We start from the raw sequence: 23,572 nt of genomic DNA on the forward strand, positions 1-23,572 counted from the left end.
TTGTGACGCGTCGCTCGCCGAACGCGTTATCGGGTCGTACCGAGAGTTTGTCGTTCGGCACGGTGTCCGACGTTTCGCTCCACGCGCTGGGAGCTTCTTGGCAGAGCAGTGCAACCGTCCGCGATTGAGAAGGGCCGATTGGAAAAGTCGGAACGTCGTGCCAAAGGATGCGCGAATACGACCACAAAAACACGCATAATATTAACCAATTTTTTATTCATTTATATCGACAGGGAGATGGGGCGCATGAAGAGATCGGCAAGCAGCAGAAATTGTGAGTTGTTTTTGGATTACCGTTCGAGTTAATTGCATTATCGGATTATCGTTCTCGTTAATTGTATTATCAGTTTTCTATTTCTGTCCCGAGTGCGGAACTGGTCCAGGTGGCTGAGCGGCCAGAGCTCTCACCTGGCACCGCTAAACTAAATTGTGGGTTCGAATCCAGCCCAGCCGCGCCCTCCCGTTATGATGAACTTGGCTTTTCAAGTGGAATGAGTTGATGATGGTCTCAGCCGGCTCACAAGAAAAAACAAGTCTCTTTCACAATAAAATTAACCGAGATCCTGCTGTGAGATTTAAGTATACCGGTATTTCAATCTTGCAAGGAACCTCACGCAAACTCCGGACTTTCTCGCAGCGGATTTTTGCGAGCCAACAAAAAGACAATCGCCGCCGCATTGCGCTCGCTTTCGGATGCGCTACTGTGAGCATCTCGAACGCTCTTCCTTCCGATATTCGGAAGCCACTGGAGCTTTACATTTTGAAATCATCGAGATTGAAAACACATTACTTTAAAACTGCCTTTTGTCTTCTTGGTTCTTTCGGTAAAGTCACGTAGAAGGGACGTAATAAAATAATAAAAATAAAACATAATAAAATAATTCTCACGACGTTTCGGCCACAACGCAAGCAGCCGTCCTCAGGTGAAGAACATGTCTGTCGGGGGTCTTCACCTGAGGACGGCTGCTTGCGTTGTGGCCGAAACGTCGTGAGAATTATTTGATTATGTTTTATTTTTATTATTTTATTACTTCCCTTCTACGTGACTTTACCGAAAGAACCAAGAAGATGAATCCCTGCAGTCACGAAAGCTTTAAATCGAAATTTATACTACCTTTTGTGCTTAGTTTGTTATCCTTCCCACACCTCTGATTAGAATTATATGTACAGTGTGAAAGAAGTTCAATATGCATACATTGTGATGAACACTACTCTCTGTGGCCTGCTGATGTATTAAGCAGCAAGTCAAACCCAACGCCTCGATTCTCGGCCACGGCTAACATCCGCGGAGAACAATATCAGAGCTTGTACTCTTAGTTGTTTCGGTAAAGTCACGTAGGTAAAAAATGAAATAAAAATTAATAAAAATAAAAGAATAAAATCACGACGTTTTGGAGGCAACACAAGCTTCCGTGATTTTATTCTTTTATTTTTATTAATTATAGTTTCATTTTTTACCTACGTGACTTTACCGAAAAAACTACGAGTGTGAATCCTTGCAGTCACGAAAGCTTCAAATCTAGAATTAATATCAGAGCTTGTCCTGGGCCTCTCCCCTAAATCGACTCGGCCCTTAAGTGAGTAACCCGTCATGGTGCGTAAACACCGGCACCGGGGAGACGACGTATGGATGTTGAGCTTGAACTTCTTTCGCACGGTGCGTAGCAAAGTCGTGCCAATCGGAGATGCGGGAAAAGGTGGCTGCATGTGGTTATGGCCACCCCTCGCCAGAGGTCACAACCGGGTACCCGATACCCGTACCCTACCCGATACCCGGCTACCCGTTTGCGACCCTGGTGCGGCCGGGTACGGGTAGGCCGTGAGTCACTGGTGAGTAGCCGTTTGTCACTCATTTCGGGTAGGGTACGGGTAGGGAACGGCTACCCGTACCCAGCCGGGTACGGGTACCCGCTTGCGACCCTGGTGCGGCCGGGTATGGGTAGGGAATCAAAACCCGTTTGCGACCTCTGCCCCCCGCCCCATGTGCTGTCGTGGACTGCAAAGGTCCTCGCGAAACAGCAGTTGCCTCAACGGCCTGTGTAGACCACACGGCTGGGGGGGGAGGGGGGTAGTGTAGCGGTTAGCGCACTGCGCTACGAACCCGGCTTTTTTGTTCATGCTTTTTTGTTCATGTTTTTGATTTTTGTTTGTTGCGGTTGCACCCGATTCAAGAGCCGAATGGCTCGCAGGGTTATACCTAATACATGAACTTGAACTTGAATCCAAGTTCGATTCCCGCTCACGGCCAACACCGGTGACGATTATCTGAATCGGTCATGGGCATCCCCTAGGTTGACTCGGCCTGAAATGAGTACCTGGTGCTGTGTGTAAACATCGCCACTGGGGAGACAAAGGCGGCCGGGCGTGATGTTGGCCACCCACCCCCTCGTGTGCCATGGCTGCCTTGATAGGCGCTCGCTAACAGCACTTGCCCCAACAGGCTGTCCGGGCTATACGGGGGGGGGGGGGGATCTTTGTCTTTCTCACTACCTTCGTGTGGCACGTGCAGGCTGGAGGAGCGCCAGGCCCTGCAGGAGCAGACGGCCGCGCTGCAGAGCGACCTGGATAAGCAGCGGCAGAAAAACGACGTACGTCAAGCGGAACGTTCGCGCGTACGCGGTTGGCGTTAAGCGCTTGGGGACATTGCGGATATCTCTCTAAAGCCGCCGAACGTGTCCCCGTGTGTGTAACCCCTTCCCCCCACCCCCATTTGCCCGCTTCGTGCTCTGTTCACGATGCGGGCAAATGGCAAAGTGACCTGGGCGGTGGGCGGGGAAACACGAGCAGTGGGCGGAGCTACCTGATAGAATGGGCGTCGCTAAGATTTGAAGCTTTCGTGACTGCAGGGATTCATCTTCTTGGTTCTTTCGGTAAAGTCACGTAGAAGGGAAATAATAAAATAAAACTATTTCATAAAATTCTCACGACGTTTCGGCCACAACGCAAGCAGCCGTCCTCAGGTGAAGACCAAGGTCTGTCTCCCCGACAGACCTGGTCTTCACCTGATAATAAAATAAAACAATTTCATTGTGGCCGAAACGTCGTGAGAATTATTTTATTATGTTTTATTTTTATTATTTTATTACTTCCATTCTACGTGACTTTACCGAAAGAACCAAGAAGATGAATGGGCGTGGCTAAGACAGAGGGAGGGGCTACCTGGTAGAATGGGCGTGGCTAAGACAAAGAGGGAGGGGCTACCTGGTAGAATGGGCGTGGCTAAGACAAAGAGGGAGGGGCTACCTGGTAGAATGGGCGTGGCTATGACAAAGAGGGAGGGGCTACCTGATAGAATGGGCGTGGCTAAGACAAAGAGGGAGGGGCTCCCTGATAGAATGGGCGTGGCTAAGACAAAGAGGGGGGGGCTACCTGGTAGAATGGGCGTGGCTAAGACAAAGAGGGGGGGGGGCTACCTGATAGAATGGGCGTGGCTAAGACAAAGAGGGGGGGGGCTACCTGGTATAATGGGCGTGGCCTACCTGGTAGAATGGGCGTGGCTAAGACAAAGAGGGAGGGGCTACCTGGTAGAATGGGTGTGGCTAAGGCAAAGAGGGAGGGGCTACCTGATAGAATGGGCGTGGCTAAGACAGAGGGAGGGGCTACCTGGTAGAATGGGCGTGGCTAAGACAAAGAGGGAGGGGCTACCTGGTAGAATGGGTGTGGCTAAGACAAAGAGGGAGGGGCTACCTGGTAGAACGGGCGTGGCTAAGTAAAAGAGGGAGGGGCTACCTGATGGAATGGGCGTGGCTAAGACAAAGAGGGAGGGGCTACCTGATAGAATGGGCGTGGCTAAGACAAAGAGGGAGGGGCTACCTGGTAGAATGGGCGTGGCTAAGTAAAAGAGGGAGGGGCTACCTGATGGAATGGGCGTGGCTAAGACAAAGAGGGAGGGGCTACCTGATAGAATGGGCGTGGCTAAGTAAAAGAGGGAGGGGCTACCTGGTAGAATGGGTGTGGCTAAGTAAAAAAGGGAGGGGCTACCTGGTAGAATGGGCGTGGCTAAGACAAAGAGGGAGGGGCTACCTGGTAGAATGGGCGTGGCTAAGACAAAGAGGGAGGGGCTACCTGGTAGAATGGGCGTGGCTAAGACAAAGAGGGAGGGGCTACCGGCTCACTGCTCCATCTCCCAGTTGAGCCTCCCACACATTTGGTTGCCTTGGCCGCTGAGCGAGCAATCGGCAGCAGCAGCAGCAGCAGCAAACTCCACCGTCCATGCCAACTACCGGCCCATTGCCCTGTGAGGAGGAGAGGGAGCAACGCGAGAGGCCGGGGCAACGAAATTGTACGAGAGCGGAAAAAAGCCGCCGCTGCTCAAGTTATCTGGTTGCGGCAGCGTTATACTCTCGCGCAGTTGAAATTAAAATCGCCTTCCGATGACGACTCGGTTCACCCCTGGATTTCGGTGTCTATGATTTGTCTTGTCTGTGCTGCCCGCGTGTACATGTGACATCGCCTGTGTTGCAAATCTTCCCCCCCCCCCCCTCCATGCTTCCATATTTCATTGCTGCCCATTCGTGCCTTGCTGCCAACGTGCATCTCTGTTCACTCTGTGGAGGAGGAGTTCCTCCCGTTAGTAGCGCCCCCCCCTTCCACGACCGCAATTATCAGGGCCCCCCCTCCCATCCCCCTCCATGGCTTGCCACTGCTTTTACAAACGGGCGGTCGGGAAAGTTACGCAGCTCCAACGCAGGCTGTAGTTTGAGGACCTATTTCGCCGCGGTGGCAAGATGTTAATTACCTCGCCTGGTATACAGGAGGTCGTAGGTTCGATCCCGACGCCTGCTCTGTATATTTGGAGGTTGTGTGCCTCTCTCCCCGTGGTCGTGTGGATTTTTTTCTGGGTCCTGTTTTTAACAAATCCACATTCCGAATCAGCAACGTGCGTTCAGAGTATTTGGCCGCGATAATTTCCACACGATGATATACGCCGCTTCGTTGTTAAGCTCTCATTTGTGACAGCCACGGTCGCTTCTGAAACACAGCTATGCAATCTCAGTGGGCCCCTTACCTGATCAATTATTGTCTCATCATTATCATTCCATCGCCCACTTCCGCTTTGCTACATCGAGCGAAACCGCGCTTCAATTTGTGTCGTCGAGTAATTTCCACGCCGAATTTGTTTTTCATTTTTTTGACGCGTGCCCGTGTTTGCCTTTCTGTAAGCCGGTCTCTGCCCGAGCCACGCGTGACTGTGCACTCCGGCTCTCTCTCTAAACGCAGACACTCCGCCAGAGGAACTGGATGGCAGTCGAAGCGTTGTCCACAACGGAAAAATTTTATCAGGACAAAGCCGCGAAGGTTGTAAACAACAACAACAACAACGACATCAGCAATACTAACCGCACTTCTGGCTTTTTTTTTTATATTCGTGCAAAAAAACATTTTATTTCACGACATGCGAAACAGGCGAAGGTGGTTACAGCCCTGCAATCGCTTGCTCGTGCAACCCCCGCTGGCTGAAGGGCCTCCAAGAGAGGGACCTTGTCCACACTGCATGAGAGAAAGAACTGAAAGATAATTAATCCTTTTCAAAGAATGCAGGATGGTTATAAAAGTCTGGGTGTCTGCCTGCTGTGTTCCCCACTGTCATTATCCGTGTTAATTTTGAGCGATTTTTCGTTGGCAGTGGGGGGTACACCAACACGGTTAACAAGAAACCTCAACACGCTCGTCAGCAACACACGTGACCTTGAAAGAAAAAAAAAATCTACTATCGGCCGCGTTTTTTTTTTTAAATCCTTTATATTAAGTTCACTTGCGCGCTTGCTTGCTTGCTTACGACCGTGCAAATCTTTCGGTCGTTTTTTAACCCACTTCCCGTGATCCAATCGAGCTGACATTTTCCACACAGACTCGTTGTGCGTGACAATTAATGTTCGTGAAAATGTTTTTCCAAAATTTTACACTTTAGGACAAAAATATTATATTTAATTACCAATTTATTAATGCTGGCATGCAATCATCTGACCCATAGATGGCAGCCATCTCAAGCCAGAGGACGAGAGGACTCTAGCCGCCACGCATATAAAGGATTTATAGTGAAAAACTTTGTTTTTACGGGTTAATTTTTATAGAGCACATCTTTTGCTATGAAAGGGGAGGACCATTGCCCGAAACGTCGCCAATTTAAATGTATCATTTATCTTTTTGACGAGCATGTTGAGTTTCTGTTGTTCTCTCCGTGCTTGGAAATCCAGGTGCGCAGTGCGTCCCAAACACTTGCACGCACCATCGTGTAGATAAACGTGCACAAAACCACCATCATGCTCGCACACATAAATAAAAAGATCCCCCGGGTAGCCTTAAGAGACTGTTGGGCCAAGTGCTTTTAGCGCGCACCTATGAAGGCCAGAACGGCACGAGGCGGCGTTTGTATCCCCAGTGGCGATGTTTGTACACCACACCAGGTACTCATAAGAGGCTGAGTCGACCTAGGGGAGGCCCAAGACCAGTTCAGATAATCCCCATTGACGTTGGCCTTGAGCAGGAATTGGACTTGGGTCGCCGGGTTCGTAGCGCAGCGCACTAACCGCTGTCCCACTGCTCGCGTGCACACGCACACACACACACGTACGTGTATACGCACACACACACACACGTACGTGTATACGCACACACACACACGTACACACGTACGCGTGTATACGCACACGTACGTGTGCGTATACACGCGTGAGACAATCGGAATGGAGGTATTCGTAGCGAAGCGTCAAGGCACCGACCGCTAAGTTTAAGGCTGCTGTTAAATCAGCATCTCCTGCTGCTGTTTTACAAGCGCACGGTGTGACAATCCCTGCCTTACAGGAGTGTGACGGCCTTAATCATTTCCATAAAATATCAGACCAGTCCTTACAAATCCTTGTTCTCGGAGTTTGAGATCCTCACACACCAGGCTCCTCCGTCAGCCACGCTTTCGTTGGCTGCGATACATTTCCACAAGATAAGCCACTTCGTTGAGCGATCATTTGTGGCCAGGTCACTTCTGAAAAAAGAGGTTTCTAGCTCGGTGGGCCTTACCTGGTAAAATAGAAATAGTCTTCTTGGTTCTTTCGGTAAAGTCACGTAGAAGGGAATAAAATAATAAACATAAAACATAATAAAATACAATTCTGACGACGTTTCGGCCACAACGCAAGCAGCCGTCCTCGGGTGAAGAACACGGCTGTCGGAAAGACAGCGTCTGAATGAGCACCACCAAGCTTGGCAGCGTATATTTAAGCTGGGTTAGAGGAGGAGGGAGCCTTGACAAAGGAATCTGTTGATATTCATGCCGGAGAAAACCCGTGCGTATGAGGTGCTGACGCTCATTAAAGTTCCGCACAGGACGGATTCAGTAATCCGTTTGTGCGTCACTGCCAAAGGCGTAGCAGCTACGCGACGGGACGTTGCGTGCGCCCTTCGCGAGAGATGAACACAAGGCCCCACCAGGCAGCGGCTGAACGAGCGTGGGATATAAGCCACAGGTGGTGCTCGCTAGCAACCACTACGCCAAACTAAAACAATTAACGTCTTGACAGGATAAGGACGCCTGGCATGGCTAACGGCGTCCGGCGCTGTGTCGACGCTATCGCACGCCGCGAGTTTGGCTTCTGACAATGTCTGCCCGCTGCAGTGTAAGCGGAAATGAGAACAAGGCCATTTGCGGGAGAGAAATGCACGTGGATTTCTCTTCGCCAACACACCGTGCGTTGCGACACAGCAATACATCGACACGTTTGGTCATCGCGTGGCGATGGCTTTATTAATCGGCTGTTTCGGGTGGAGGGAGGGTTTATGACCCCCCAAAAAAAAATCACGTACGAATCACTTTCCTACGTTGAATAATGCAGTAATAACAATACTTGTTATTTTATATAACGCTCTTTGGTTCTTTCGGTAAAGTCACGTATGAAGATCAAATAATAAATTAAATAATAGCATACGACGTTTCGATTGCAACACAAGCAATCATCATCAGACATATAAGCAGACGTGACTTTACCGAAAGAACCAAAGAGTAATCCCTGCAGTCACGAAAGCTCCAAATTAAGATTATATAACGCTATTCGTGCAAACTGCATCGAAAACGCCGAAACATCCCAAGCAACGCTGAACATCGCAGAGACGCGACACGAACACGACGGGTACGTAGGTGAACACGGCACGAACCAAGTCGGGTGACGATTAGTGGGTTGGCCTTGGTCCATCATCGCCACCGTGTTCACCAGTTTTCCGTAGCCGAACAGTGAATGCGCGTCGCCCGATTTACGTGGGATTTGCTTTCTCCGTCTTTTTATTTTATCCCGTTCCAGCCCTCCTCTCGGCCGTTACCCCAGATAATGGAGAGTTACGACTGAATAGCAACTATTTACGAAGTCAATGCGGTGAATCAACCCCTACTCCCCCCCCCCCACGTGTGCTGTGCTTGGCTCTAAGTAGTGTGCATGTGTGGCATGTGTGTGTGTGTGTGTGTTGGCGTGCGTTGTGAGATTTACCTGCGTTCAGCGTGTACGTATATCATCGTCTGCCCATTACTTTGATTTTGGAGCGGGAGCATAAGTGGCTAGCGCGCTGCGCTACCAACCTGGTAACCCGAGTTCGATTCCCGCTCACGGCCAACACCAGTGACGATTCTCTGAACCAGTCCCGGTCCTCCCCTAGGTTGACTCGGCCTCAAATGAGTACCTGATGCGGTGTGTAAACATCTCCACTTTCGGAGACAAAAAAGGCGGCCGGGCGTGATGCTGGCCACCCACCCCCTTCGTGCGCCGTGCCGGCCTTCATAGGTGCTCGCTAAATACACTTGCCCCAACAGTCTGTTAAGGCTATAACGGGGGTATCTTTGTGTCTTGTTTTTTGTGCGCACACATGCAGCAGCAGCAGGACTTTGCAGCACAGCTGCAGGCGGTGCAGGGAGACCTCCAGGACCTGGCCCGGAGGCTCCTCCCAAGTGGCAGCGTCGTGCCAGGCGCGGTAATTACTCGCTCGCACCTCCCCCGCCACGCGCACGCAACGGGGACGCGCTTGCACAGACATGGACGTGTTTGCACACGCACGGGGAAGCGCGCGTGCAGAGAGTCCTCTCCCAGCAGTGGATGCGCCCTGCCCCAACTTAGCTTCTGTCGCCCTGGACGATAAACGCGTGTGTGTGTGTCTGCGTGCGTGTCTGCGTGCGCGCTGGCGGCGGTGTAGTGGTTAGCGCGCCGTTACTCACACGGCGACCCGAGTTCGATTCCCGCTCGTGGCCAAGCATCGGAGCCCAAATGTCTGAACAGATTTCTGAACCCTTCGCTAGGTCGCCAACAGACTGGTATAGGCTTTGTTGGGGATCGTTGTCTTGAGTGATCGCGAACAGCACTTTTGCCCCAGCAAGTTGGTCCAGTAGGGGGACACAGCTGGTGCATCTGCCAGTCATCTCAGTCGGTCAACCCATGTCGCCTGTGTCTCTCCTGTCAGCGAGCCTTTGACACTTCACGTGGCCTCAAAGTGCACCTGGCCTGGTACAGGCTCCGTGATGATGTCACTGCCACTTAGTGGCGAATGGCGGGTGTCGTCGCTGGTTTATATTTGTATACACGTGTGTGTACGTGCGTATGTGGGTGAGATGCAATGTAATGATCAGTAACATTGCGCTATGTACCCAGTGACATGAGTTTAATTCCCATGCACGGCTCACACGAGTGGGGGAGTGATACCTGAACAGATTGTGGGAGGCCCCTCTCCCTTCAATCGCTCGCGCTGACCAGTGCGATTTCAAGTTTCATTTATTCGGTATAAGCCCTGTGAGCCATGTGGCTCTTAAGTCGGGTGCAACCGCAACAAACTAAATATGAACACAGAACATCTTAAAGCGACGACGTGCAACAGAAACATCCTGGAATAACCCAGCAAATCTTCTAAAAAAACAAAACGCCGTGTGCTGCGGTAAAGTACAGCCAGACAAACCTCTACGACCGACACCACGGCGTGGGGAAGGCACAAGCGTTAGCGTCGGCATATCGTCGCACGTCGTTTCCGTACTCGACCAGTTCTCAAGCGCGCGATTTTGAGCGGTTGCGCGCGCGCTCATCGCGAGCGCGGTGAAGTGAAATCTCGCGCATGCGAAGTCCCGAAGCGAGTCCATTACAGCTCCCCCCAGAGACCACCAGCACTCTTTAGGGTTTAAAAATAACCCCACACTCTCTTATCTGCTGCCCTCCAGAAGCCTCGCACGTATCGTGCGCAACGGGGGGCCCCCCTCTCCCTCCCTACCCCTGAGCCCATTGGGATCCCATCCGTCGCCCACAAAGCACCTGCTGTGTTTACCCATAACCACAGGCAACGCACGGGGAGTGTCCTAAGGGACATGGCCACCGCACACCCACCCCACCCCACTCTCAAGCGCTGCTTTTCCACTCTCAACAATAAACTATTTAAGACTACAGGAACACCTCGCACTTTCGTCTGGTCAGGTGACCAGAGCTTCGACGAATGTCAAAGCATAGCCTTTATTTAGCTCGCACATTTATTTTGGACGTTGAAATACGGACGTGAAAATAACTACAGTAACTTTTCGATTTAAAGCTTTCGTGACTGCAGGGATTCATCTTCTTGGTTCTTTCGGTAAAGTCACGTAGAAGGGAAGTAATAAAGTAATGTATTTTATTATGTTTTATTTTTATTATTTTATTATTTCCCTTCTACGTGACTTTGCCGAAAGAACTAAGAAGAACTACAGTAACTATATAACACATGCACGCGAAACCTAAATAAACAGAAATAAAATGAAAATAAACAAGAATAAATAAGCAAAAACTAAATAAATAAATAACGCTAAATAAATTACCAAACGATATCTTGAAATATTTGTGTTCTTGCTTAAGTGGACGATGAATCTATATAAGAGATGCTCACTGAACGACTTCTATTCAATGATTGAACGAAAAATGCGGCGCGTGGCGCGAACGTCGTGGAAGGTTTGGGATGAGATCGGACGAAAAAGGAAAGTGCGTGGACGAAATTTGAAACGTGGTCATAGTTGCAAACAGCCGAAAGAGCGAAGCGACGAAAGTCGAGGTTCATCTTCTTGGTTCTTTCGGTAAAGTCACGTAGAAGTAAAATAATAAAATAATAAAAATAGAACATAATAAAATACAATTCTCACGACGTTTCGGCCACAACGCAAGCAGCCGTCCTCAGGTGACGCTGTCGCCTCAACAGACCTGGTTTTCACCTGAGGACGGCTGCTTGCGTTGTGGCCGAAACGTCGTGAGAATTTTTTATTATGTTTTATTTTTATTATTTTATTACTTCCCTTCTACGTGACTTTACCGAAAGAACCAAGAAGATGAATCCCTGCAGTCACGAAAGCTTTAAATCGAATCCTGCGTACCAGGCGAGGCAGTTAACGTCTCGCCAAGCCCAGGAGGTGTCCGTTCTACTTCACGGGGCCGTGACTCCCACCCCATCCAGTGGCTGCTGCCTCTGCTCTTCACAGAAACGCGTTTTCGATGCACGTGGCGATTACCGTATCCTCCCGATTGTTATGAAACGCGTCTCATTTTCCTGGTGTTTTTTAAAGCAAAACTTGCGGAGGTTGGTTGGGGGGTGTGGGGGGGGCGGGGGGGGGTGTGTGCAGGGGGGGGGTTGGTGGTGGAGTGTTGCGCCTCTTAATCCGCCACGTGGCTTTCAATGGCACAACGGGGCTTTGCGAGTGGGTGTGCTAATGTGCGATTGGGTGCACGATGTAAGACGGGGCCAGACACCACAAAATTGCTCGGGTGGGGGAGGGTGGGGGTCGTATCCAGACGGCGTTCTTTGCTGTCTGTGACAATCGCTGCCGCTGTGTTGTTGCTGGTGTGCTGCCGACCGCAGTTATTGGACGCGACCGTACCGTCACGTTGGGTTAAAAATGGGTTAATCCATAGATCGGTGCCAAGACCGCTTCGCCCCGTGGCTCAATTCGGGATCTCGACGCTCACTTCACGACCTCGCAGCTGCTCACTTGCGAGCTCGGCGAAGCCCGCGTGGCTTCACTGGAGTGGCGACAGCGGTGCCCATGTACAAATTCTTTCTGCCGTACTCCACAGAGCCACAGAGAGATCCTGGAGCTGGTGGAGAGGAGGTGGAGCGACCTTGGGTCTCGGCACAGCTGCAACTCCGACGTGAGTCGCAGCCCCAGAGCTCTCCCACCGCAATACTTTGACCCCGCTAGCAGAAAGTTTGAGCCGTTAGCTGAGACTTTGACCCACTACTCAACACTGTGAGCCATGAGCCGAGTCTTTGAGCCACTAGCTTAAACTTTTAGCCACTAGCCGAGACTTTGAGCCACTTGCTGAAATTTTGAGCCACTAGCCGAGACATTCAGGCACTAGCCGAGACTTTCAGGCACTAGCCAAGACTTTCAGGCACTAGCCGAGACTTTTAGCTACTAGCCGAGACTTTTAGCTACTAGCCGAGACTTTTAGCCACTTGCTGAAACTTTGAGCCACTAGCTGAGACTTTCAGCCACTAGCTGAGACTTTGAGCTACTAGCCGAAACTTTGAGCCACTATCTTAAATTTTGAGCCACTAGCCGAGACTTTTAGCCACTAGCCGAAACTTTCAGGCACGAGCCGAGCCTTTGTTGCATTGCCTGCGACAGCTGATCCAGGTAAGAGATTTCTGGGTCTTTTGAGCAATTTTTACCCCTCTGATCTTGACGTTGTATGAATGAGCGGTAAAATGCAACTTTCTAAGCTCAAGATCTTCCTCTGTCCCCTCTGCCTATGACTGACTTGCCTCTCTGTCTCGCTGTAAAGTAAATATCGGGGTTTCTGTACGGCGTTTTGAGATGCGGTCGCAGTTAGACGCTGTGTATAAATCCACATTGCATTGGGATTTTGTCGTCGGTGATGATGCGAATGGGTTGGGTAAGCGTGTGTACATCGAGGCGTGAGGAGCTCTGCTTGTCTGTCCTACGAACTTTACCTGAATACGATCCCAGTGACCTTGAACGTCAGGGACAATTCAATATTTTCGTCTCTAACGCTCCGTGGACGAAGGACACACTTTCCCGCAAGTTATCGCAAATTGGGCAATCGGCGTTGTCTTGTGAAGTACGTTCAGAACTCTCGCAGAGCCGTGGAACCCCCTTGATGTTAAAACAATAAACTTTAAACATGTTTTTATTTTACCAGGTAAGGCCCCACAGAGCTACGTAGCTTTTTTTTCAGAAGCGACCCGGCCACAAATGATATCTCAACGAAGCAGCTCATCGTATGGAAATGTATATCAGCCAAATACTCTGAGCGTGTATTCTAGATTTGATAGTCTCAAACCGCACCTTACCATAATAATAAAAGTGGGCCATCCCTGCCCCTTCCCCCCCCCCTCCCCCCCCCCCTCAACCATTATATATACAGAGTGGTATCTCCTGTAATCTCTAATTTACTTGATACAGCTGTCGGGCTGTGCACGGTTCCACCTGAAGACGGAAGCTTGTGTTGCTTCCGAAACGTCGTGATTTTTATTTTATTTAACTTTTATTAATTTAATGTTTTACCTACGTGACTTTACCGAAAAAACCTAACAATATGAATACTCTGAGCGTGTGATGTTGATTCTAAATGTGGAGGAAAAAACCTGAGGACTTGGAGAAAAACACACACGACCATGGGGAGAACATGCAAACTCCAAATATTCAGGGGTCAGGATCGATCCCACGATCTCCTCCTCTTTGTGTTTTTTCGGTAAAGTCACGTAGGTAAAACAATTAATAAAATAAAATAAATAAACAACTAAATTAAATCACGACGTTTCGGAGGCAACACAAGCCTCCCTCATCAGGTTTGCATTTTTACACCTGATGAGGGAGGCTTGTGTTGCCTCCAAAACGTCGTGATTTAATTTAGTTGTTTTCATTTATTTTGTTTATTATTTTTTACCTATGTGACTTTACCGAAAAAACCAAAGAGTGTGAATCCTTGCAGTCACGAAAGCTTCAAATCTAGAACTAATACCACGACCTCCTGTATACCAGGCGAGGTAGTTAACATCTCGCCACTGGCACCCATGTTAGAGAATGCTCCACAGAAGTGGATATCGCTGCGCTACTGCTAAGATGCATCCTCGTGACTCCCCGCCACTCTACAGAGGGTAGTGTTCGTCGCGTGACGGTCACACCAATACATTTGTGCCTCAGATGGAGTGCAGCTCAAAATTGAATGTCACATGTTGTTGTGCAGTCAACAGCGACTGGGCTGAGACGATCAACTCCGCTACGCTTGAACCCACTTTAATCACCGGCGGGCAAAACCTGAATTCGAACCCAAGTCCCCTCGACGGCGCTGACGTCAGCTCCCTGATGCTCTGTGCCACCCGATCTGTTCTGGATGACCACGGTTATGCGACTGTGATCATCCATAACGGAGGCATTGCCCCAATCCACAAAAAAGGAGGAGACATCACAGCGGCGATACACTACTCCGCTGCTCCTGCTGACGCGGTTATCTGGCCATGGCCAACCTGAATGTGAAATTGTCATCGTATTCTCTGCATCTACATCGGCAGCCGTACGAAAGATGAAGACCTCAGCAACAGTAGTGATATTGACGTCCGTATTTGATGTTGTTGTCGTCGTTGTTGTTGATCTGCATCCCGAGCAGGAGCTGCAGAGCCTCAACTCCAGGCTGCGGGAGTTGGAGGAGTCGCACAGCTCAGCGCAGCTCGAGTGCGACAGATACAAGACCGTCTTGGCCGACACGGTGAGGGCGGCTGGCCAAAACGCCCGTTTTTTTCATTCTTGGCGAGGCATCGGTTTAAATGTGAAGTTTAGTTCGTGACATTGTAGCCGGCTCTAAGTTCTCGCCGACCAGTATTCTTGTTGCATCGCCTGTTAAAGAATTTACTGCGATCATAATAAATGCGAGTTAGCCAACCTACATAAAAAATTTAAGACGGTAAGAGGTAACTTATGTAAAATTTTATCAAGTGAAATTTGTAAAGGCACGGCTGTTGGGCTTTTGATTTTTGGCAAGAGCGGTTAAAAACAACTTGGTGTTGTGTGGGTGACACCATTCGATCACCTTACGGGAGGGCGTGTGCCAGTTTTGTGCCAGCTATCATAGAGTGCGGTCGTGTCACTATGGTTCTCTGCGGTGAGTAAGGTGTCTTTAAAAACGACGCTATGTCTCTAAATAAAATTAACGCTGAACCGATTGCGCATTCCGAGGATTCGGCGGTGAACGGGGACCCCCAACCCACCCTGCCAACTTGAAGACGTCTTGCAAACGGGAAAGGGGTTAATCTGCTCTGTAATGAGACGGGAAAAATTTGTGGGAAAATTGTGAAGGATTAAATCGTAGAATCTTCAACATTTTCGCAGGCCACCCTCCCCCCCCCATGGCCTTGCGAACCAAATCTTGGGACCCGCTGGGCCTAACCCTGGGGCGACTCTTCCCTTGCAGGAGGGGATCCTCTGGAGGCTGCAGAACAGCGTGGAGGCGGAGGAGAAGCGATGGAGAGAGCGCCTCTGCGAGGCACAGAGGGAGGTTCACACGGTAAGGAGAGTTGCCCCCTCAATCTTTTGGGGTGGCCCGCAGAGGTGCAGAATGGGACGGAGTGAGCCCTACGGGGAATGGAGGAGGGGGCGGCCCTTGATCCAGCAGCAGAGGTCGCAAACGGATTTTGATTCCTTACCCGTACCCGTACCCGGCCGCACCAGGGTCGCAAGCGGGTACCCGTACCCTACCCGATACCCGGCCGGGTACGGGTAGGGTACGGGTATCGGGTACCCGATTGCGACCTCTGGGATGAAGCCATGCTGCAGGCGCGGGTGGGTTGATTCTAGGAACTTGAATTGTGAGAAGAGACAAGACGTTGGGAAATGAGTGACAAACGGTGACTCACCAGTGACTCGCGGCCTATCCGTACCCGGCCGCACCAGGGTCACAAACGGCTACCCGTACCCGTAACCGACCGGGTACGGGTAGCCGGGTATCGGGTAGGGTACGGGTATCGGGTACCCGGTTGCGACCTCTGTCCAGCAGGGTCTGGTGGCCAACACTTAGTTTAGGTTCTGGTTTCCCAAAACAGTTTTTTCTCCTACAACGCGTCTTTTCATAACACACATTGGATACGATGCGTTGACTGCATTGGGGAACACATTTTTGTTATAACGCGGCTGCGAATTGGATATAACACAATCGAGTAAAGGGAACTACGTCAAGCGAGTCGGAAAAAGCGGTTGTACGGCTGCCTCGGCTTAGCATCATCGCACAAGGCGGGATGCTGCTGGACATTTGTAGATGCTACCCACGCGCCTCAAGACTTTGTTCAACCTGCATACGCACCTCGCGTATTATATATTATTTATTATAATGCGATATTTCGATAATGCGGTGTTCTTCAGGAACGCAACTGCGACGTTGTAAGAGAAACAGGCTGCAGTTTGTATAAAATTGGCATGAACTTTTAACGGCTCTGAAAGTCATCTATTAGTATACCAAATATACTAATAGGGTTTTTCTTAGTATATTTTGGTACTGGCAAAGGAGGTCCCATGATGTAGCTGCTCACCCCGAGCTCTCATTACTCTGGTAGTGCGTTGTCTTTGAACTGTGCGCATTTTGGCGTCATCTGGTCGAACACCATATGAGACTAGGCTCCAAAGAAAGCTGTCTCTGGTGTGGACCAATCAGTTTCAAAGACAATGCATAAATTATCAGAGTATTGTTTTTTGTTTGCATTTGACTGCAAGTATTGTGGTTAATGTAAGCATGATTCCTTGCAAAAGGTGTCAGTTTTGTTGCCATAAAAAAGGGGAAAACCCCTATTAGTATATTTAGGTTCTGAAAGTGTTTTTAAGTTTTCTAACGCGACTGGATTTCTGACATTTGCTCTGCTCTTCGTTGCAGCTGCAGGAAGAGCGTTTGGAAGTGCAGGGCAGTATGGAAGCCTTGCAGAAAGAGAAAAGCAACCTTGCCGCACAGCTGATCGAAGTACGTTCTAAACTGGCCTTACCCTGCCGATGACACTCGCATATGGAGAAACCGCTGCAGAATGTTTGCTGTATTCACAGATGCTTCCATAAAAACACTCATCTGGAGAGCCAAGCCAACAAGCCCGTGCATCGGGCATTTTTGTCCGGGTTTTATTGACACGGTCTTTGGAGACATTGCCTCGTTACGCATGAGGACATGTGTATTGCAAGGGTCGTTGAAGGCCACTTCACGTATGTCTGCCACCACCACTAGTGTGTGCGTGTGGTGAAAATCAATTAACGCCGTACCGTATTTAGTCAAGTCGATGTGCATCTCTCCTTCGCTTTTGTGTGTGCACATACATGTGTGTGCGCATACATGTGTGTGCACGCCATTCCGGCTCATATAGGCGCTCGCAAACAGCTAAAGCCCAACAAGTCTGTCGGCTGCATCGGGATCTTTGTCCTTGTGCCTTTAATGTGAGTGCTTGTCTGAGTATTCGATCTAGCCTGTGTGTGTGTGTACACACCTGCCTGCGTGTACCTGTGTGTGGGGAGCGGTAGTGTAGCGGTTAGCGCGCTGCGCTATGAACCCGGCGACCTGGGTTCGATTCCCGCTCACGGCCAACACCAGTGACGATTATCTAAACCGGTCCTGGGCCTCCCCTAGGTCGACTCAGCCTCAAATGAGTACCCTGGTGTGGAGTGTAAATATCGCCACTGGGGAGACAAAGGTGGTCGGGCGTGGTGCTGGCCATTCTAGCCTTCATAGGTGCTCGCTAACAGCACTTGTCCCTACAGTCTGTTAAGGCTATACGGGGGATCTTTGTCTTTGTACCTGTGTGTGTGTTGGCCTGGGAGTGATGTAGTAGCACACCGCTGCAAACCCAGCAACCCAAGTTTGATTCCTGCCCATGGCTAACACCATTGGTGAGTGAGATCTAAACCTGCACGGGGCCTCCAGGAAGCCAATTCAGCCTTATAAGACGTCACCCTGCTGCTGCTGCTCTATTTAAGACCGGGAGCAAGAGCAGAGCCCCTCACCATTCTGGCGAATTGCCCGATGATGCTGGATGCAATTACCAGCGAAACGTCGTGCTCAAAAATTGTAAATGTTGTGGTTTCACGCTTCAACACACCGGTGGGCTAAAGCAGTGAACTATTTTGTCTTTTGTCAACGTGACACTTTTTTGCTGATTGGCCGTGTCGGGTGGTGGAGGGTTACGACACATTTATAAATAACGCGATCTAACCCAAAAACGTTGATTATGGACTTATAAGAGTACTTTGTAAACAATTGGCACTGGGAAATGGGGAGACAAAGGCGGTGTTGGCGTACCCACCCCCTCGTATGCCGTGCCGGCCTTCGTAGGTGATCGCTTGCGGTGCCTGGCCAAACAGTCGAAGGCTCATACGGGAGATCTTTCTACACATTTGTAGCATGTGTTTATGCTCGAGTCCGTGTGTGTGTGTGTGCTCGTACTATGTGATGATTATCTGAACCGGTCCTGAGCTTCTCCGAGGTCGACTCGGCCCCAATTGAGTACCTGGTGCGATGTATAAACACATCGCCACTCGGGAGAAAAGGGCTGCCAGGACATGGTGCTGGCCACCCCCACCCCTCGTGCGCCGTTCCGTCCTTCGTAGGTGCTACTCGCTAACAGCACTTGCCCCAACAGTCCGTGAAGGCTATACGGGGGACCTGGCTTTGTTACTATATGTATTTTCGTGTGTGTGTGTGTGTGCACTTGTGCAGGAGCGAGCCCTGAGGGCTCTGTCAAACACAGTGGAGAGAGTCAAGGCCATCAGGGCAGGCAGCAGCTCTGATGACATCAGCCAGGACAGCGACTACCCCTCCAAGGTAGTACAGCAACTCCCCGCGCGCTACATCGTCATCACGTGATCCAAATCCTGAAGATTCCCCGCAGTTGGGTGGCTCAGGGAAATCTTGAGGCAGTGGCACGGAGATTCCGGGTTGGAATCCCGGGTTGTGGTTGCCTGTGACACGATGTTGAATTGACAATTAGAATACGAATTGACAACAAAGAAAGCCTAATAAAAGAATTTATTACAATTTTAAGGAAGGATTCGCACACTGTTCCCCCAGACTTTGGAGCCAAAATTTAAATTATTAAAACCTCTCGGGTTCAGTGGAAACTCAAAAGGCTTACCCAACTCATTGCCGCTCGCCGAATTCTAACGTTGGACTTAATGCTCGTTTTTTGTTTTGTTTTTTCAGAACGAGGTTGATCCGATGTGAGACCAGAAACTGCGACAACGGGCCTCTACCAAAATGAAACTCCGTTTGCAAGCCTTTTTGAATCTTGAGTTGCTAACATTCGGGGCAATAGTTTATCTTAGCTACGGTAATTTACGACCACCGTTCCCCCAGCAGTCTCCCTCCATCTAAATACCACACATTTAGCCTCTACGCGTCGCACTCGCCAGAGACGATCGTCGAAATGAAAGCCCTTGCACCACAGTGGGTCACGGAGACTGAAAATTGAGAATTCCTGGTCTATTCTAACAAGGTTCATAATATAGTGGAACCAATAATCTGTGACCAACCCTCTCTTGTCGGCCTACGCAAGCGTTCTTAAATAAATTAATCAATATCTGCTGTTATTGGCGGTGGGGAGGGAGGGGGGAAAGCAATTGCCCCACATAACCATGATTTGGAGAAGAAAAAAAATTACTCAAGATGTAAAATATCCCAGCACTGGCATCTGGGAGCCCTCAAACTCCCTTTCCCACTGGCACATTCGAGCAGCGGCAGTACGGGGGGCCCCTCATGGCACAGGTGGCTTTCTACCGTTTTCCAAGTGCCGAGCCGGAATGAAACCGTGATGCGTTGGGGTCACAGGACATCTATCTGCATATATCTCTGGGCCAAGCAGAGCGACGGGCGGTTGCTGGGTTAATTTGTTCGTCGCGATTGTCCAGCCGTTCATGTTTTGTCGTGAGAAAATCAACCTGGTGCCGACTGGAGCCCACACCAGGGCCGGCTTGGCATAGCCCCGGCGCGGCTCGGTTGCGCGTGTGGATAAAAAAGAGAGCTTGAGAGTAAATTTTTTGGTTTGAAATTCACAATTGGTGGCCTGAAAACGATTCAGGATTTTCTCCTTAAGAACGCAGTCATGAACATGGGATTCTCTACCCCAAGACGCGCTGCCGAGCTACTCGTTTGTATCCAGTGCAACCTCCGCTCAGAGCCATTGTATGTGTCGTGCTATGTAGGAATGGAAAGATTGATTCCTCAATTAAGCTTGCAAATACATGCCTTTAATCGCGTGTGTACGTTATCGATTATTTAAATCCGTGTTTGTTGCGTGTGATGGGTTCATGTCGCTCCCTGCAGCCACTAGAGTGCACTACCATTAGGGGGTTGATTTTATTAAATTTAATTGCAGCCCCATGACTCATGACAATTCGTTGAATGCAAGGTGTGGATTTGTTCTAACGGTATAACGAGAGGTGGGTTTTGTACAAGACAGCACTGTGGTCGTGTAGGGTGTAATCCGGTAGAGCCGTAAGTAAAACAAAAACGGTTTAAAAAAAATGCAATATGACCCATGAAGCTTACAAAGCAGCAACGGTGTGACCCCCATAGGAGGGTCTCCATTGAGCGGCTGGGCAACATTCTGACTCTGTCCCAATGCACGGCACCGGAACCCAAAGCGACTGTAACAGACGAGCCAACGCGTAGACCGTACGATGTGAAGCACGCACGATCCAAACGTGGGCGTGGAGCATTTGGACGATGTACTAGGGCGGGAACGTCTGTTTAATATATTAAAAGATTGAAAGAGTGCACATTGAACGGTTCCGATTATCCTTGGTTGTTGTCTGCAATCGCGCGACTTGAGTGAAATGTGAGATATTTCTGGTCGTGTTGCTTTGGCACGATGCCCGACGTTTCGCTCCGCGTCCCCCGGCAGCTTCTTCTGGAACCGAATCGAGCGCACGAAGCGAGATGTCGGACGTCGCGCGGAACACGCGGACAACCAGCGAAGAACCTACGCGATAGGAATCATTTACAGCTTTGTCATCCACTTTTGGGCGATGGTCTCTCCACAGCACGTGGGCCACTGGGTGTTGTTTGGCCATACTTCTCCAGGCTGTTTAGTGCAGGTTGGCAAAGAATGGGGAGGGCCCGGGACTAGTTAAAATATTGAACTTCTCTCGCACCGTACGTAGCCAACCGTGCTATTCCGGGGTTTTGAAATATTACTCGCCACTGATGTTGTTAGCCGTGGCCAGCAATGGAGCTCTGGTTGCCAGGTTCACAGCAGTTAACGCTGTTAATCTCTGCGCAAACTTGACGTTCGATGGTGGGGAATGCCGCGTTGGGTGAGAAATGCGATAAATCTCTGGCACCCTTGATTCAAGAACAAATGACTCCTCTGCACGTGGTACACAGTGGCGCTCACAGCTCGCATCTGTGTGTCACGCAACAGGGAGGCGTCGATTAAGTAGCATTAATGCCCAGTAGTACATTACACTCTACTCTGACGCAGCATGCCGATTTTCTATTTTTTATTTGAAAATTTCATGATGAAATTTCCAACTTTTCTACGTAATATATCTAACCTATATAATTAATTTTTTGTCTGTCTGTCCGTCTGCGTACGCTCGCTTCCAGGGGATTTAGCTCTCGGACCGTGGGGTTCGCCGAGATAAAATTTTGCAGGTGGGCACGCCCCCGACCCCGCGGTAAACTTAGGCATTTCCGATTTTTCGTCTCTAAACTTTAAATCGGACCGATTATCGATTGCGTGCGATTTCTATTTATTTATTTACTTACTATTGCCGACCGGCACGTGTCATGCGGGAAGGCGGTTGGCCCCTGGCAACGGGCGGCTGGCCCCTGGCAACGGGCAGCAACGCTGTCGCTGCGGGGTGGACGCCATTTTTAATTCCCGTTAAAAATATGCACGCGCATTAACACGCGACGCTGAGGTAAATTCATCAAAGTTTCACGTCCTCTTCACTCCCCCCCCCACCCCAATGTGTGCAATTACTATCATAGGGTCGGTAGATAATAAAATTATAGCGATTAGACAGTATTATTGTAGCGCGGGGGGGGGGGGGGGGTAACGGCCACAGCACCCAGCCTCGGCCGGGTGGGCAATCTAGGCGAGGCCGGAGGCTCTGCACGGTACTAGGCCTCGACACCCCACGAGGATGAGTGGTGAGTAGTGAGGGTGAGTGGTGAGGGTGAGTGGTGGTTGTGATGGTGAGTGGTGAGGGTGAGTGCTGAGGCTGAATGGTGAGTTGAATGGTGAGAGTGAGGGTGAGTGGTGAGGGAGAGTGGTCAGGGTTAGTGGTGAGGGTTAGTGTTGAGGGTGAGTGGTGAGTGGTGAGGGTGAGTGGTGAGGGAGATTGGTGAGTTGTGAGGGTGAGTGGTGAGGATGAGTGGTGAGGGTGAGCTGTGAGTGGTGAATGGTGAGGGTGAGTGGTGAGTACAGTCAATATGTACTGCTGTAATCATAGCAGGTACCACCACCACAGTACGTACTGCTCTCATCAGAGCAGGTACCACCACACTCGGTATGTACTGCTGTAATCATAGCAGGTACCACCACAGCAGTATGCACTGCTGTAATCATAGTATGTACCACCACAGTCAGTATGCACTGCTGTAATCATAGCAGGTACCACCACAATATGCACTGCTGTAATCATAACAGGTACCACCACAATATGCACTACTGTAATCATAGCAGGTACCTCCACAATATGCACTGCTGTAATCATAGCAGGTACCAACACAGTATGTACTGCTGTAATCATAGCAGGTACCACCAGTCACTATGCACTGCTATAATCATAGCAGGTACCACCAGTCAGTATGCACTGCTGTAGTGATAGCAGGTACCACCTCAGTCGGTATACACTGCTGTAGTGATAGTAGATACTAATATCGAGTTGGTAGATACTGCTATATAGAGTTAGTAGATACTAAAACAGTCAGTATATACCACTACAGTCAGTCAATACTGCTACAGTTAGTATATACTACTATACAGTCAGTACTTACTGCTACGGTGAGTAGCTACTAGAGTCAATAGATACTATTATAGAGTGAGTAGATGCTGCTATAGATTTAATAGTTACTACTATAGTCAGTGGATACAAGTAGTCAGCAGATACTATACAGTTAGTCGTTACGACTATATAGTCGGTAGATATTACTGTAGGCCCAGTAAATACTACTATGGTCAGTAGTTACTACAGCCAATAAATACTACTACACAGTCAGTAGCTACTACTGGCTCAGTTGATACTACGGTACAGTCAGTAGATACTACTACAGAGCCAATAGATACTACTTTGTTGTATGTAAGGTGTGTAGGTATATATACCTACGAGGGGTAATTATATTTTTTGAGGGGAGGGGGGGGGTCCACAATTTTCGGAAACCTTTTACATCAACTATTTACCCCACACTTTCTACAACTTTTTGGACTTGTGCAAGCCTCTCATATATTTGTTGGTATAGAAATGTACAAACGGCCCACTGAGCTTTCACAATACCTTTGTAATAAAAGACTCGGACGCTTCTCTCTGTCCTGTGTCCTTTATTTGGGTTCGATCTCTTTTCCCTCACGGCACTCCCCTTTACTCTTCGCTCTGCAGCCCCAGGCTGCTATC

The 23,572-nt window shown here is 49.6% G+C and overlaps 1 protein-coding gene across 3 annotated transcripts in view; it reads left to right on the forward strand.

Moving 5' to 3' along the window:
* Positions 1 to 20,738, forward strand: part of LOC133356254 (ribosome-binding protein 1-like) — a 66,338-nt gene extending 45,600 nt beyond the window's left edge. The window contains exons 16-25 of one of the 3 annotated variants that reach the window (XM_061573647.1): positions 234 to 274; positions 2,510 to 2,588; positions 5,221 to 5,298; positions 8,854 to 8,952; positions 12,048 to 12,122; positions 14,604 to 14,702; positions 15,405 to 15,497; positions 16,854 to 16,937; positions 18,675 to 18,779; positions 19,158 to 20,738. In XM_061573647.1, the coding sequence (XP_061429631.1) occupies positions 234 to 274; positions 2,510 to 2,588; positions 5,221 to 5,298; positions 8,854 to 8,952; positions 12,048 to 12,122; positions 14,604 to 14,702; positions 15,405 to 15,497; positions 16,854 to 16,937; positions 18,675 to 18,779; positions 19,158 to 19,178 (774 nt within the window). In that variant the 3' untranslated portion in view covers positions 19,179 to 20,738. The remainder of the gene's footprint in view (positions 1 to 233; positions 275 to 2,509; positions 2,589 to 5,220; positions 5,299 to 8,853; positions 8,953 to 12,047; positions 12,123 to 14,603; positions 14,703 to 15,404; positions 15,498 to 16,853; positions 16,938 to 18,674; positions 18,780 to 19,157) is intronic. The other 2 variants (XM_061573648.1, XM_061573649.1) reach the window with 2 other exon arrangements.
* Positions 20,739 to 23,572: the final 2,834 nt, after the last annotated feature.

This window comes from Lethenteron reissneri, chromosome 53 (assembly GCF_015708825.2).
Source record: "Lethenteron reissneri isolate LAM-NWPU_2019-01 chromosome 53, ASM1570882v1, whole genome shotgun sequence".
NCBI lineage: Eukaryota > Metazoa > Chordata > Hyperoartia > Petromyzontiformes > Petromyzontidae > Lethenteron > Lethenteron reissneri.